Below are 16,419 nucleotides of genomic sequence, written 5' to 3'. Positions count from 1 at the left end.
AAAAGACCATATTGTATGAATAAACGTGATGACACTTCCCGTCTGCCTACTATTTGGAAACCTGCTCTCATAGACAGACGAATCTTAACACAAAATATAAACCATAGATCAAAGATTTATCATAATGCCTGTGTTGCCACCATTTCCAGCATAATTTATCCATTAACCCACAACCAAGCAACAGCGCTTCCATCCAATCAAAATACAGCTACGTCATCAGCCAATCAGAATACAACATTGTCGACCAATCAGAATACACCTTTGCCTCTTTTCATAGAAAAACGTCAGTTACGATCACACAGTTTGCCCATAAGCACCAACCCGAGAACTTCAGCCAGAAGATGACGAATGCGATTTCGTCAAAATGTCGCTACTATCCTTTTAAGGATATGTTTACAATTACACGGGAAGAAACCCGAGATATTAACTGTACACACATATATACCCGTGAAAACTTACATAAACACACACACACACACACACACACACACACACACACAGATATGTATGTATGTATGTATGTATGTATATATATATATGATAGAAGATTTGTCACACTTCTTCCATGAGGCAAAAGATTTCTCTTACTCCTGTTCAATCTTATCTAATTATATTCTATTAATCAGTGGATGAAGTCATCCATTTTGTTTGCTATTTTAATACATTCCAAATATGAAAGCATGTTTCAGATGTATTGGAGCATATAGGACTTTAAAATGTGACCATTTCTATAGAGTATAATTTTATAACACTTCATTTGAGTGAAAAGATTTACAAAGACCAATTTCCAAAGTGGATGGTAGAAGTGTACGCATAATCCAAATTTGTCTACTGAAGAAAAGTAATTCCCTATTTAAATATATTGCATGACTATATATTTCTAGGTCTTGGGCTAAATAAGCATGATGTATTAAAGTAAATCTCACAAATATCAGTAAAACTGATCAAAAAGTTCAGACTGCCCAAGGAGCTGTTGATACAGTTTTAAAAGGAATTATTGAGTCTTGTCATCTATACCTCTATAATTGTCTGGTTTGGCTCTGCAACCAAACAAGACAGACACAGACTTCAAAGGATAATTAAACTGCAGAAAAAACAATTGCTACCAACCTGCCTTCCACTGAGGACCTGCATACTGCATGAGTCAAAAAGAGGGCTGTGAAGATATCTACAGACCCCTCACATTCTAGACATATATTGTTTCAACTTCTACCCTCAGAACAACATTATAGAGCAGGGGTCCCCAAACTTGGCAGCTTTAAGACTTGTGGACTTCAACTTCCAGAATTCTCCAGCTATGCTGGCTGGAGAATTCTGGGAGTTGAAGTCCACAAGTCTTAAAGCTGCCAAGTTTGAAGACCTCTGTTATAGAGCATTGCACATCAAAACAACTAGACACAAGGACAGTTTTTTCCCCACATGCCATCACATCACTCTGCTAAACAACTAATTCCCACAACATGGTCAAACTATTTACTAAGACTGTATTACTATTATTCTTTTCATCCTTCCTATTACCTATCTCCTTTTCTACTTATGCCCATAACCTTGTTGCTTGTATCTTTACAATTTATATTGTTTTATTTAGTTTCCTAGTATGTTTTTATTGCTTATTTAGTATCCTATGTCTATCACTAAGTGTTGTATCTTATGATTCCTGATTAATGTATTTATGATGATTATGATCATGATTTATCACTCATATCTTTTATGTACACTGAGAGTTTATGCACAAAAGACAAATTCCTTGTCTGTCCAGTCAATAAAGAATTCTATTCTAAAACATGCCTCCTTGTAGTTTTGTTATTATATGATAGATCTAATCACATTCAGTAAAACATCCTGTTGTAAAAAAACCTTCATAAACTAAACTTAATGTAATTAATATAACTGTAACATTGCTATGATCTGTATTCTAAATAAGCATTCTGATGTGGCTCAGTATCAACATTACTTTCATGTTTTATATAGCAGTTGTCCATTATATAAGTATTGATTTCTGAATATTGTTTAAATGTTTATTAAATAATAAACAGCTCTGATATGATATGTTCATTTTTAAAAGAGATTTACATGGCAATAGCAATTGAGTCTGCTACTTCCCTTGGACTTCTATGTTATTATTGAAAAAAAATAAAATAATAAAATGAAGTAATAAAATAAAATAAAAAATACAAGAACCAAAATCAATTGTACTATTTTGTAGATCATTTGTTAGAAATCCAGAATTAAAAAAACCTGAAAAGAAGCTCATTATTGTATGAAACAATGGATATTTCTTTACATTAAGGTCTGTTCTTTATCTTAAAGTCAATGGAAACACAAACATAAATTTTCTTCTGTAAATCTGGTGCCCTTTCACCAGTCTTAGTTTTGTGTTGGAATCAGCTAATGGAGATTTGAGTTCAAGTCCAATCATTGTGATGTGTTAACTTGAAATTACAACTAGGAATAACTCAGAAAACACTAAAGGGCTTGAATAATCTCTTCTGAAAATAGTCCCCCTCTTAGCTTTTTGAATCTATGTTGCTTTGGCTGGGAGGATAAAAAACATGCGTCTTAGGGGATCTGTTGTCCCAGCAATTCCTTGTATTTTGTTGCCATTCTCGGTTTCTTCAAAAGTAGTTTAGTAACCTATACAAGAGACTCCCATCTTTGGTTAATTTTTATTTAAGCCAGAGAAGAATTTAAAGTCCTCAGATGTCCACTATGTCTCTGAAACAATAATTACCAAAATTCCTGAATTTCTAGGGAACCTTTTCTGACATCTCTAGAATATAGTCAATAATTCTATAAATGTAAAAGGAAAGCAATGTGAGCTTTTGAAAGAGGTAATTCTAATAGTAGAACACAAAAAAATAAAAGTTTTTTTCATAGCTGTTGTATGTACTGTATGCATAATTTTTATTCTGTCAATTACTTTAATATAAATAAATTTATTTAAGAATGATGGAATAGTGCTCTTTCGGTAACTAAGCAACCAACATCAGCATGTATTAAAATAAAGGGGCTTACTTGTAAATCAGTATTATCAGTAATAATCATCTGTACAAAGTTATAAGAAAGGACTGGCATTCAGTTATAACCAAATATCAAAACTAAGATTCCATCACATGTTGTTAGCTTCTCCAAACTGTTACCTTTCACATAATGAATATTTTGTTTTGTTTTTTTTAAATTCCTAGAGAGCATGAATACTGGTCACAGAGGTTGGGAAATTGTGAGAATTGGGTACCGATATATTGAAAGAATAAAGGTTGAGAAAGGGTACTTTAAATGAACAGGCACATTCAGTCAAAAAAGCAAACATTTCGTTATTAGATTTTCATTTCCCTAATATTATTTCATTCTTCATTATTCAAAACAGTAAAATCATAATTACATACTAAGCAGTAGGAAACCAAATATTTTGCAATGTTTAAGTAACTCAATCACTTGTGTTGGCAGAAAGTGTAGAATAGCTCAATATGTAGCTCAATTGATACTTCTTAAAGAGGTTAAATTTATTGTAGGTAAAGGACTTCATTTCACTATAATTATTGGTATTGAGATTGTAAATATTGTATTAAAGCAATAATCCCCAGCAGAGAGAGATTATTTTAGAAAATTAATGACCCAAGGAAGTAAAAAATAAAAAAAATCTTAGATCATTGACAGAAAGAATAAAGCTGGTTAACTGAAATTAAATATAGTATTTATGTATGATGTGATTATAATTACCTATAAAGCATCACAAATAGTTTGTAATATATAATATGGATTGTGAATCTGAAATAACCTGTATTTTTAAAACAATGATTTGAATTAACGATTTGACAAATATTTTTCCAGTCTTACGCTACAGAACATAGTTATGTTTTCTCCAAACCATCCTGTTGAAGGACATACAGGTAGTCCTCGACTTACAACAGTTCATTTAGTGACTATTTAAAGTTACAATGGCATTGAAAATAGTAACGTATGACTGTTTTTCATACCTACGGCCATTGGAGCGTCCGCATGGTCACATGATCAAAATCCAGATGCTTGATTGACTCATATTTATGATGATTGCAATGTTCTAGGTCATGTGATCATCTTTTGAGACCTTCTGATAAGCAAAGTCAATGAGGAAGCCAGATTTACTTAACAACCATGTTACTAATTTGACAATTGTGGTGAGTCACTTAACAATGGTGGCAAGAAAGGTGGTAAAATGGGGCAAAACTAAGGGTGAAATGCTCCCAGATCGGACCCAATCGCCCGATCCGGTAGTGATTTTTCCCTGTGGTTCGGCGATCCAGTAGCGATTGCCGCCCCGTTGTCATTACTTCCTGGTTTTAACCAGGAAGTAATGTTTTTTTACCTTCTGTGCATGTGCAGGTTTTGCGCATGCGCAGAAGGTGTGCGCGTGCACGTGACGTGCACACGCGCTTCCGAACCGGTAAGGAAGGTAAGTAGATTTCACCCCTGGGCAAAATTCATTTAACAAATGTCTCGCTTAGCAGCAGAAATTTTGGGCTCAGTTGTGGTCATAAACTGAAGACTACCTATAGTTTCTTTTGTGATAAATCGAACACAAAATATTAATCAGAAGTAAACATTTTTGGGGAGGAGAGGGGAGATCAGAGTATGGATTATTCAATGTTCCATATTACTGTAACTTACCTGAACAAAACCTCTTAAAAATGAACAAATTAAGTTTTTTTATTAGATCTGGAGAACAGCCATACTTAAAGATATATTGATTTCAAGTGAATACTATTAATTGTGGATCACTTGAGGTTCTTATTGCCAGGGAAAAAAGTAACAGTGGTTTCTCCTTGAAATGTAATGTATCAATGGCTTTGGATACAAAGCTGGGGAAAACATAGTCTGTACCTGCCAAATATTATGGAAAAAGAAGACAGAATAAATAAAGTTGGAAGAAGCAGGTAGTTTGCAATCCCAGTCAATGGGGGAGGGGGTCAAACAATGGCAATCAATCCAAACAAGCAGTTCAATTTCTAACAGGTTGGTTCCTTTAATAAAACAAATTGAAGCATAATAGCCTTAATTGCAGAACTGGTATAAAAGCTATATTGTTTTCAGTATTGCAATAAGTCTAAATGATAATTGCGCGAAAATTAAAAATATTGTGTTTTTTTTTAAATAAATACATATTGTTGGTTGTCCATTGCTTTTATATAAAATATTTATCATCACAAATACTTTTGAGAATCAGAATAAAGCGGGAAGGGACTTTGGAGGTCTTCTAGTCCAACCCCCTGCTCAGGCAGGAGATCCTATACCATTTCAGACAGGTGGCTGTCCAGTCTTTTCTTTTTGACTGAGATTTCAGGTGAAAACTCAGCAGCGGATCTGTCCAGCTTGTAGACTCATTGATTAACAGTTACAAATGAAGAGGAGGTAAAACCAATGTATGTAGCATTTCATATTTATCAACAAGTGAATTAGAATTTTGCTAATGGACACCCAGAACTTGTTTTTCATAAGGCTCACACATCAGGGGGGGGAAAATCACACTTGTGACAAACAGATTCATTCAACAGCTTGCATGATGGTTTAGATAACAGCTGGTGCAACGGCTGTTCTATGGTAACAAATCAAAAAGCTTCTCCAGTTTTTCTTTAAAAGGAGCAAGTTGTCTCTGTATCTATGTGCTTATGTTTGTGCAAAACACACACACACGCACACACTTCCATCTATCCATCTAGAAATTTTTGTTATCAGAGAAAGAAAGGCATAGAATTCAGAATCTGATGGTTAAATGTATTGGCAAGGAGACTAGCTTATGATGTACTAGACCCACAAAAAACAGGGGTATAAGGGGGGGGGAAGGCTTCATGCAAAACATTTAAAAAATCTTAAATACCCTATCAGCCCTTATTCATAAGGGCTACCTCCATCTAGATCCAGTATGTATTTGTCTCCTGTCAACTAGGACTTGATGTAGTTTCCTTGACACAAACATTAACACACATTGTGACAGAAAAGTATGATATTTTTCACAACCAAAGTGAAATAGTCAAATGACGTGCTATTTCTCAAACCTACTCTTTTCTTTCAATGGAACATAGAAAGACTAGAGCAGGGGTCTGCAACCTTAAACACTCAAAGAGCCATTTGGACCCGTTTCCCACAGAAAAGAAAACACCAGGAGCCACAAAACCCTTCCCGTGCCTGACTATTTCTTGAGCGGCCACAAAACTAGCATATGTAGTTGAATTAAATGTTCTGTTTTCTTCTGAACATTTTCTTTTCTTGGATTTATCCATGGTTGGCCTACCAGGGGCTGAAAAGCTCAATAAATCGCATGCCGGTGAGTATCACACATACTCAGTTGTGACGCATATTTTGAATGACAGGGAGCCACAACAGAGGGCTGAAAGAGCCACATGTGGCTCCAGAGCCACAGGTTGCTAACCCCTGGACTAGAGAGTAAGGAGAGAGAGAGAGAGAGAAATGTTTATTTTGAAAATTTCAAAAATACCCCCTTTTCATGATAATCCTTGGTTAAATTCCCAAATGCCCCAGTAATGTAGCTAAGCTACAATTATATTACTATTTCTTTCTCAAAAGCAGGATGGCCTAGAGTTTGATTTATACTGCATTAATAAAAAGTGTTTTATTAACGCACATGCTCCTGTTGCGAACCGGTAGTAAAGGTAATTAGAACCCACCGCTGGTATAGTCTATCACTAGTATCTTTGGAAAGTATTTCTTCAGTAAGTTTCAAGAGAACAAGACCACTAATCTTCCTAGCTTAATACTGTCAGCATTAATGAGTGGCAGGTCTGCAGGACTGCAAACTCTTCCTCAACCCTCTCAAGAGGTATAAATGCATTGAAAGAGGGATTTTGTGCATTTACAATACATACACTAGCCACTCTGATTGAGCTATATCTCTTCTCTAAAGGCAGCATTGCTTACAGTTCAGTAGGATCTTCTAGCTATAAATGATTTAATTTGTTTTTATTTATTTTAAATACTTTACAGTAATCCCAAAGAACACGTTTCTTCATTTAATAATTTTATAGTTAGGAAACTTATTATAATGTTAAAAACCTGGGAGTTTTGTTCAATGAACAGAAGTGTATATTAGAGAACCTCAGGTTCAACTTCCAGGTGTGTATTTGTTAATTTAGCAAATATTTGACAGGAAGATAACTTCCCTAAATAGCTTCTTAACTTTAAATTCCTACATATGGCAAATATATATATATATAGATATATATAGATATATATGTTTCACAGTAAATTAGTAAAAGATAAGTAAGGAGCAAATACTTCCATAATTCCACATACATGAATCAAATTGAGTAACTTCCATTGCAGCCTCTTTAAGTAGTAAAGGAGTTCCTGTGGATTTTACTCCACTACTCATTCCTGACTATAGGGTGTGAGGCAGAGATGGGTTTCAGCAGGTTCTGACCAGTTCTGGAGAACCGGTAGCGGAAATTTTGAGTAGTTCAGAGAACCGGTAATAAAAATTCTGACTGGCCCCGCCCCCATCTATTCTCTGCCTCCCAAGTCCCAGCTGATCAGGAGGAAATGGGGATTCTGCAGTAACCTTCCCCTGGATTCCGGAGGGAATGGACATTTTAGAGTATCCTTCCCCTGAAGTGGGGTGGGAATGGGGATTTTACAGTAGTCTTCCTTTGCCACGCCCACCAAGCCATGCCCACCAAGCCATGCCACGCCCACCAAGCCACACCCACAGAACTGGTAGTAAAAAAATTTGAAACCCACCATTGGGGTGATGGTAATCTCCATTTCAAGGCCAATGAGCCAGGGCTATTCGAAGACATTCCTGCAGTCATGTGTCCAATATAATGTCACAGAGCTTTGCTATCTTCCTACCTATTATTCTACTCACATTTGCATGCTTTCAAACTGGTAGGTTGGCAGGAGCTAGAGCGAGGACAGGAGCTTATCTCATCCTGTGGTACTCAGGTCTCGAACCTGGTATGCTGGCTTTCTAGCTGCAATCCCAGCATCTTAACCAGAGCCACCATGTCACCTTCAGGTAGTATGTCATACAAAAGAAGTCTTGATGTTGAGTGCCAAATATTTGTATATTCATGTACGATTCTCTTTATAATATATTTAGGATGAAATATTAACCCCTTATTTCTATCTACAGTACCACTTACAATTTAAATTGTTAGAAAGAAATCTCCCCCCAAAATAAAATGGGTTTCAGAATTTTCAAACTATATTTGATAGCTATATATAAAGTACAAAATCATGCTAATGAAAATAGATACCAAGTAATCTAAAATATTTTTATACATATATAGTATATACAAAAATATGCAATGAGAAGCAGGCAAAGCTAGGAAGTATAGTTATACTTAATTTATGGTTAATCTTTAACCAAAGGAAATTGGCATTAGAAAAAAGAAGAATAAACCCTGCACAATATTCTAAGGAAACATATACTACAGGTTTTTAGCATTATTTCAAATGTGATATCCAGAATAACATAGACTCAGAAAACGGAAGTTTACTTTCTCCTAGTTTTAAAATAGAGTCCATTAGGCTTTGCTTAATCCTTGAATGATAACTGACTACAATTCATTAAACAATATCAATTAGCAAAGATTGTGAATTCATTTTAAGACATACATTATGAACAGTGTCATTGTATTTAAATAATTCATTCTACATTCATTTTCTTGAAGAAAGTCAACTTGAAAACCATTGGTTGAAAAGCTATGGTCAGGTTTGTAATTTATCTGTTTGAAAAAAAATACTGTGACATACAGTGTCTCTGAAGTAAAAATCCGATGTGCAAAATCTCTATATGGTACAGCCATGATTAATGTTTAGTCAACATTATTTCCGAGCCTTGCTCAGAAGAAAACCTTATTAAGTTATCTTAAATAACCTATTATGTTAAATTGGGGACACTTCCAAATATTAAATCATACTCATATATACATGATTTTATGGGTTCATTTGAACATTTTTTGCAAATTTCATTTTTAAGGATATATGCAATATATGTCTGCATCAGAAGCTTACAACTCTTATGGCAATGGAAATGTGAAATATCTTCCTTTAAATGAAAGTAAGATTTAAAAATCAGCCCCCATTATGTTCCTAGACTTGTTCTAGACTTTTAATTAGTGACAGTAAGGAAAAGTCAATAGTTTGGAAAAGTATTTCAAAAAGTAATTTAACACAAAATAGAAAATTAGAACAATGTCCCTAAGCCAATTGCCTCCAAATGGGTTAAACTTCCATTTCTAAAATTCTCAGAAAATTGGACAATATTTAATTGAAACTATAACTTGCAGGAGGAGTATCAGAAAAGATGTAACGTAAAGATTTCTTTTAGAAAGGACTCCAAAGATAGTTTACTTTAACTTATTGATATTGCAATTAAATGATTTGGGAACAAAGTTACATTGCTGCTCGATGAAATTTTTTTGTCTGTGGATTTAGGCGTACAAGAAAAATATTTGCAATAATGATGGAAGAGAGTGAATAAGTCTATATATTGAAGATCCTCAAAGCGCAATGCATTTTCTTGTGTTCAGTAATGTATCCCATTATTGAGTTCCATTTGGTGGATTCTAATCCCATTATAGAGTAAACTGGTGGCTAGAAGAAAGTGATGTAGGGAGAAACAAGTTTATTTCTTTATAGCAACAAATTGCAGCTATTGACTGGTTTAGGAGTAAAGAAAGACATATACATGGAAACACTGCTGATATAGGAATAAATCGTTTTCTTACTTTTTATAATGAGGTTTTCTTGGAGACAGTAATTTTCAGATTTTGTTTTTGTTCTTCACTTCATTTAATCAAATTCACAAAGGAAAATTGTAAACTGAACTTGTTTTGTCAACTTCCTAGGTTCAAGGTTGAGTCTAGCTATTGAGTCACATTCAATGATAATTATACAAAATGAAGATCAGGAAACTAGAAAGAGCCTAGCATTCATATCCTTGTTTGTCTGTGCATATGCCACCTTGATGTTGGCAGTGGGAGAGTTTGATTTACAATCCACAGGGAAAACCTAGGACAGAACAAGCTCCACCCTTCAAACTACTCCACTCTTTCTTGTATGTTATTGTGATGGAAACATCAGGAACATAGAACTCTTCTTCTCCTTATGCTGTGACTGTCCTCCAAGTTACTGTTTAATAAAAAACAGTAGTGGAACTTGTGACCTACTTCTTTTATGTAGACCTTTATTATTACATATTAACAAACACATTACAATCTACTTTTATCCATTTAATTGATTTTTATCCTGGCTTTATTACTTTATAAGTAATTCAAGATGGCAAACATGCAGATTACTCCTCCTCCTCATTTTCCAAAAACAACAACTCTGTGAGGTGGGTTGAGCTGAGAAATATTGTCTGGCCCAAAGTATCCAAATGGTTATATGGCTAAAGTGGGACTAGAACTCACAGGCTTCTGGTTTTCAGGCCAGCACCTTAACCACTACACCCAACTGACTCTCTTTTAATTGCTTCTTTGAAAAGAAAAGCTGGATCAAAATGTTGAACACACATACCCACTATAAATTTAATTAGGATGACCCAGAGTATATAAGTAGTAATGTGTGCATCACATGCCTGATTACATTTTTACTATTATACCAGTTTTTATTTTTGTTTTAAAAAAAAGGATTTTGACATTTCAGCAGCCTGTAACAAAATAGCAATAGCACTTACTTGGAACACTGACATAGACTTATATACGTCTTCACAGTGGTTTACAGTCCTCTAAGTGGCTTTTACAGAGTCAGCATATTGCCCCCAACAATCTGGGTCCTCATTTTACCGACCTCAGAAGGATGGAAGGCTGAGTCAACCTAGAGCCGGTCAGAATTGAACTCCTGAAGTGAGCAGTGAGTTAACCTGCAGTACTACATTCTAACCACTGCGCTACCACGGCTCTTCTTACTTTCTTGAATGTTATTCAATTCAGGTCTCCAGTGAAACCCTCATCCAATAAGAAGGTTTATGAACAAATTTTCTAGACCACATGTTGCCTCACTTATAGAATTATAACCTTTCTCCCCCTGGTGCCTCTGGATTTGTTGCTATTATAATTTTTCAAATCCTCAGCATGGAGGCCTATAGCTAAACTTCATCAAAATGAGGAGTGCTGCCTAAAAATGGTAAACTGTGCTGAAAATCTATGGTTCCTCAACTCCTTTCTTTGTAAATTAGAACTTATTTCAATTCTATTCAGTTCTACTAAGCGTTGGATTGCTATTCAGCCCTACGAAAACAAATCTATGTGATTCTTGACATGTTTACTCAGAAACACATTGCACTCTGTTCAGTAGGCCTTCCTATTCACTGGGTTGTGACCTTAATGAGAAGCTAGGAAGCAGCTTAACCCTCTAAAATAAGACTCCAATCTACACTCCTAACATAAAATGCCATGTCACCAAATTTTACTCTTCCTGGGGCATTTGAGAAATCATACAGTCAAGGTAATATAGTGAATTCAAGCTTGGCACAAAATTCCACTAATAGTTACCTATTTTAAACACTACTTTCTAGAAAACAAATGACTGCCTGTGCATATCTGCAAAGTTTGTCTGGCTAGCTTCTTCGCTTGTATACGTATCTCATAATTCTGTTGTCACCATTGTACAAAGACATTTATGAAAATGTCAATACGACATTCCTAAAAATTCTGTAAGAGTTCTGCTATTGGGTAATAAAACAATTAAAAACACCAGTATAATATATCTCTTTAACATAACTATCTTTTTATTTAAACAACCAAACTGCTGACTCAAAACAGCAGAAGAATGACTCAGAGAGTCAGCATTTTCAAAAAGATCCTAAGCACTTGCCACCAGCAAACATGCAGCTTTGTAATTAAAGGTATCCCAATTGGTTGAGTGTGCATAACATCTCTTTCCATTTACTACAATTTGACCCTGAATAGAGAACAAACAAACTCTATATAAATGCATGCTATATATTAAGTTAAGTTATCTTTAATACATAGAATCTCAATATTGACATCATATACCCTCATGCTTATTTTTCTTTTTGCAAACCAAATATATTTAATATGAAAAATAATGTTCCAGTATGGAACAACTGAAATAAAATACGTTCTATAAGTCTGAATAAATTAACGAATCTAAAGAAACACTTGTAGTATCCATTCCTTCTTCCCTTTTCATATTTGCAAGTGATTGTTTAGGTTGTTATTAATGTAAATTTGAAGGTTTGAAGGGTTTTTTTTTTAATTTAAACTATCCCAATCTGTCATAATTACAGGAAACCATTGGTAAGTCTGTATCTGATAGTTAATTTAACCAGTTTTGTCACAAACATTGATCTCACATAAACCAACGCTGTTTTCACAAGAAATGCAAAAGAAAATATAAGTGTCCAACACATTCAATTTCTTAAGAAACATTTAATCTTTCTAATAGCTTTAATATTAATATTAAATTAATATTAATATTAATAGGGAGCCTGGATAGCTCAACAGACTAATAGCCTGTTATTAATATCCAGCTGTCTGCAATTACTCTAAGTTCGAATCTCACCAGGCTCAAGGTTGACTCAGCCTTCCATCCTTTCTAAGGTAGGTAAAATGAGGACCCGGATTGTGGGGGCAATAAGCTGACTTTGTAAAAATATACAAAAAGTATGAAGGCTATTGCTTAACGCATTGTAAGCCGCCCTGAGTCTTCAGAGAAGGGCGGCATATAAATCAAATTTAAAAAAAAAAAAATATTGCCTTTTCTATTTATAGTCAGCTGCTTGGGGTGGTTTGTTGTTTTTTTTTAATGAAAATTGTGTAGTGGATCCTATTCTCACTGGTATCTTTTTTTTCAAAAGCTGTTACTCATGCTCTCCAAAGTATGAGATGAAAATGATTGCTTGACCCTAAAATGCCAACTACATTTATATAATGTATTTAACTTCATAACCAGGCCTAAAGGAATACATATGTTTTAGTGGTAGAAGCATAATCTAGCAATCCAAAGGCATGATGGGTGGTTTAGTTTAAATGTAAATTTCTTGAGGATGGAAGTGGATTTTTTTTAAGGCTTTTCACTTAGCACTTTTTGGAGTTCTAACCTCAATAGAAAACTCAGCTCATCAACTCTGATCCGTGGCTGTCTTTACATTGGAGGTACTGTAAATAAAAAGATGAAGATTGCATTTACTTTCTGTCTGTAGCAGAGGAACCCAAGAACAGTAGTACATTCCAATGTATTCCAAAACCATGGAGTGTAACTATAGCATATTACCACAGATGAAAAATGTGTCAGCCAGCAGTGCATAGACACTGAATGTGTTCTCAGCCTCAGCCAGATGAGAACAGTCTGGAAATAAACAGGGATGGGCTGAGAATTTCAGAATTTGAAACAATGAAAAAATACCTTCTATGTTCATCTACCTTTTGTTGGGGATGGGGAGTAAGAAAGGATTGGCAATCTATGTCGAAAGTGATGTGTCTGATCAAGTTACTTATGTACCTGCTTCACCCAATGCAAGCAACATCTTTAAAACATGCTGTTTCTGCTCAAACTACTGCAGAGGGCAACCTCTGAATGTTTAAGATACAAACAGCATTTCTTTCCACTCGATATTATTAATATCATAAATAATAAGAAAACCTGTTTTTCCCATATGGAGGACTAGTTTAGAAACATGCAAAATATGTCAACTAAAACTTAAACTGAAAGGATTGGGTGGGTGGGTAGCTGGTTGGGTATTAGCCCGAAGATTTCACGAACTCAAAACAGGTTTTTTTTTTAAAGAATTATATAGGAAATAGATCTTCCATTGGTAAATAATGTTCTGTTACCATGTAGAATTCAAAGGCTCCTTCAAAAGAAATAAATTTTTCAATAGAGGCAGACTTCCAAAGGCATTTAAACAAAAAACAAATTCACATAATAAGTCTAGCCTGATTTTTTTTCTCTCTCTCTGTAAAAAGTGTTTGGCTATACGCCAGGGATGTTAAGCCACATGCATGCTTCTCTGTACACTCAAGGAACTGTTACTGCTGAGCAATACTCTACACAGGCACAGGAAGGTTGCACTGCAGATCCTGTTACATACAAGCATCAGGCGGTCTCCCACAGAAAGTAATTTGAACATCAGTCATTTCTATTCCAACTTCCATCAACAAACTTAGCATTCTAAGAAGGAAATCAGAACCTTTCCAATCATCGGCTGCTTTAAAAAAATAAAATAAAAATGAACCCTTCAGATTCTGCCGCAACAAGTATCTATTATTTTCTATAGTTTCAAAACATCCAATAATTGAGTAGGGATTCTGCATTTGTTAAGACAAGTGTTAATTGCAGGGATTCTGCATTTGTTAAGACAAATCCAACTTGGCAATCCAAGTTCTTAAATCATCTTCCCAGGGAAAGATCTAAAACAGGGTTTCCTCTATTCTGCAGCTCAGTTCAGGGCTTGTTGGAACAGCCCAGTTACACAATTATGTAGCACATACAGCTGCTCCCAGAAAAACAGCAGTAGCTAATCCAGTGTGTTCTGCACCGGTTAACCCTTATTACGGATCCATCCCAAAATCAAATCTCTCCAAATATACACTTCCCAAACCGTCATGCCTGAATGCATGATCCTGCTGCACTAGCTGTGTGTTAATGCAGCAAAGATCCGGTTGGGACATTCAGCCGAGAGGAGTGGGGGAGGAAGACAGTTCTGGAGGACGGGGTGGTCTTTAGCATCACACAGATCAGAACTCTGGGTACCAGCCTAGCATTTCCCTCCCCAGAGAAGAAAGGTTGCACAAAAGGCTGGCACTGCACTGCAGCCGCTTTGCTTGCCATGCTACAAATGGAGGGGGGGTGAAAAAAAAAAGGGGGGGGTAAACTGCTCTTCCCCCAAGAGCCCTTACTGGTGTGAGAAACATGCCTTAGGAAGAAGCTGCAAACTCATTCCAGGGAAAGAGCTGACTGCGTAGCATCTCTCCCTCTCTGTCTGCTCGGAGGAGGGTGGGGGGAGAGCAAGGGGAGTCCACCGAGCACAACAAGGAGATGCTTCCAAAGTTGAGTTGAAAGTACCACCGAAAGAGGAGGGCGACATCAAAAGAGAAGACTTGGGGGGGGGGCAGAGAAACGCTTTTCCACCCCTCGGGATAAGCGAGGGTGGGGGGCGCGAATGGAGAACAAGGCAGGAAGGAGGCTTCACGGATGGGGCGGCAGGGAGAGCTACTGTCCACCCCCCCTTTCGACGGTCTAGTTTGAAAGTAGAAGGAAGCCCCTTCCTCTCCTCTTAACTGTCGCCGGCCAAAAGCTCCAAACGGCTTGGCCCATTTGAGCGTCGCAGATTTGGGAGGCAGAGAAAGAGTCTCCGCTTCCCCGGCGGTGGGGAGTGTTGTAGAATGAGCTGCGCCAGTGCATGTGGAGCTTCAACGCAACGCCAACACCGACACGGGGAGGTGGAGGGGGGGGGCGGCAAGCAGAGGGAGGGAGGGCGCCAAACACACAACCCGGCCAAGCTTCCCTAACCCTCGGATTGGGAAGGCTGAGTCGAGTCCTACCTCAGCACCGCCGTGTCCCCTTTCCGGACCACCAGGTTCTCCACAGCCGTCCCGGGGAAGTCTACACTTTGGCCGGCGGGGAGACAGGAGGGCAACAAGCAGCAGAGGCTGAGCAGCACCGCGGCCAGCCACTGGTTGGAGCAACAAGCGCCCTGGACCAGGAGCATCACGTCCATGCCCTCTCGAAGGCTGCGCTCCGGCTCGCGGCTCTAGTTCCGCGTCGACCCCCGGCCGAAACAGGCAGGCGGGCGGGCGCGAAGGCAGAAAGCAGCCGCCTTCCTCTGTCCTGGCACAAGCCCGCGCGTCTTCTCGTCGCCTCTCCGGCTCTCTTGCTCCCGCTGCCGCCTCTCGGCTTTCTCTCGCTCGCTCAGCTTCTCGCTGGCCGCGTCCGGAGCGTGTCTAGTCTCGGGTGTCTCGCACACCATCTAGCGAGGAAGGAAGCGCGCGGGAGAATGAGCCAGCCAGAGAAGCGGCGGCGGCGGCGGCGGCGGCAGTAGCAGCAGCAGCAGCAGTAGCAGCAGACGGACCCCAGGCTCAGAGCCGGTTGCCATGCAGCCGTTTCCGTAGCAACTTGTCCTGGTGGCTGGTGCTGGTGGTGCTGGAGCAGAGGAAAACCGGGGGGGGGGGGGAGAGACGGCGAATGGGAGGGGGGGAAGAATGTGTCTGTGGGTCTGTGTGTGTGTGAGAGAGAGAGTCAGAGACAGAGAGAAAGACAGAGAGAGACACAAAGATGCATACACTTCTTTACATTACTACTCATCTGTGTATATGTGTTGTGTGTCTGTATATATACACACAGAGAGACAGAGTGGCTTTATGTCTGTGGAGATATATATATTAAATAGTATATAGTAAGGGAAGCAAAAGAGAATGAACTTCCAAGGTAATAAGAAACAGCCAATTTAAAGGCATT

General features: G+C 37.6%; 1 protein-coding gene across 1 annotated transcript in view; it reads right to left on the bottom strand.

Moving 5' to 3' along the window:
* The window catches only part of NEGR1 (neuronal growth regulator 1), a 522,129-nt gene extending 506,447 nt beyond the window's left edge, over positions 1 to 15,682 (bottom strand). The window contains exon 1 of the mRNA XM_070939458.1: positions 15,507 to 15,682. Coding sequence (XP_070795559.1) covers positions 15,507 to 15,682 — 176 coding nt within the window. The remainder of the gene's footprint in view (positions 1 to 15,506) is intronic.
* Positions 15,683 to 16,419: the final 737 nt, after the last annotated feature.

Source organism: Pituophis catenifer, unplaced genomic scaffold, assembly GCF_029215685.1.
Source record: "Pituophis catenifer annectens isolate HBS135680 unplaced genomic scaffold, rPitCat1.0.hap2 SCAF_3, whole genome shotgun sequence".
In the NCBI taxonomy this organism is placed as follows: domain Eukaryota; kingdom Metazoa; phylum Chordata; class Lepidosauria; order Squamata; family Colubridae; genus Pituophis; species Pituophis catenifer.
Note: the sequence above shows the minus strand (reverse complement) of the source record. Positions and strands in the feature narration are given on the sequence as shown.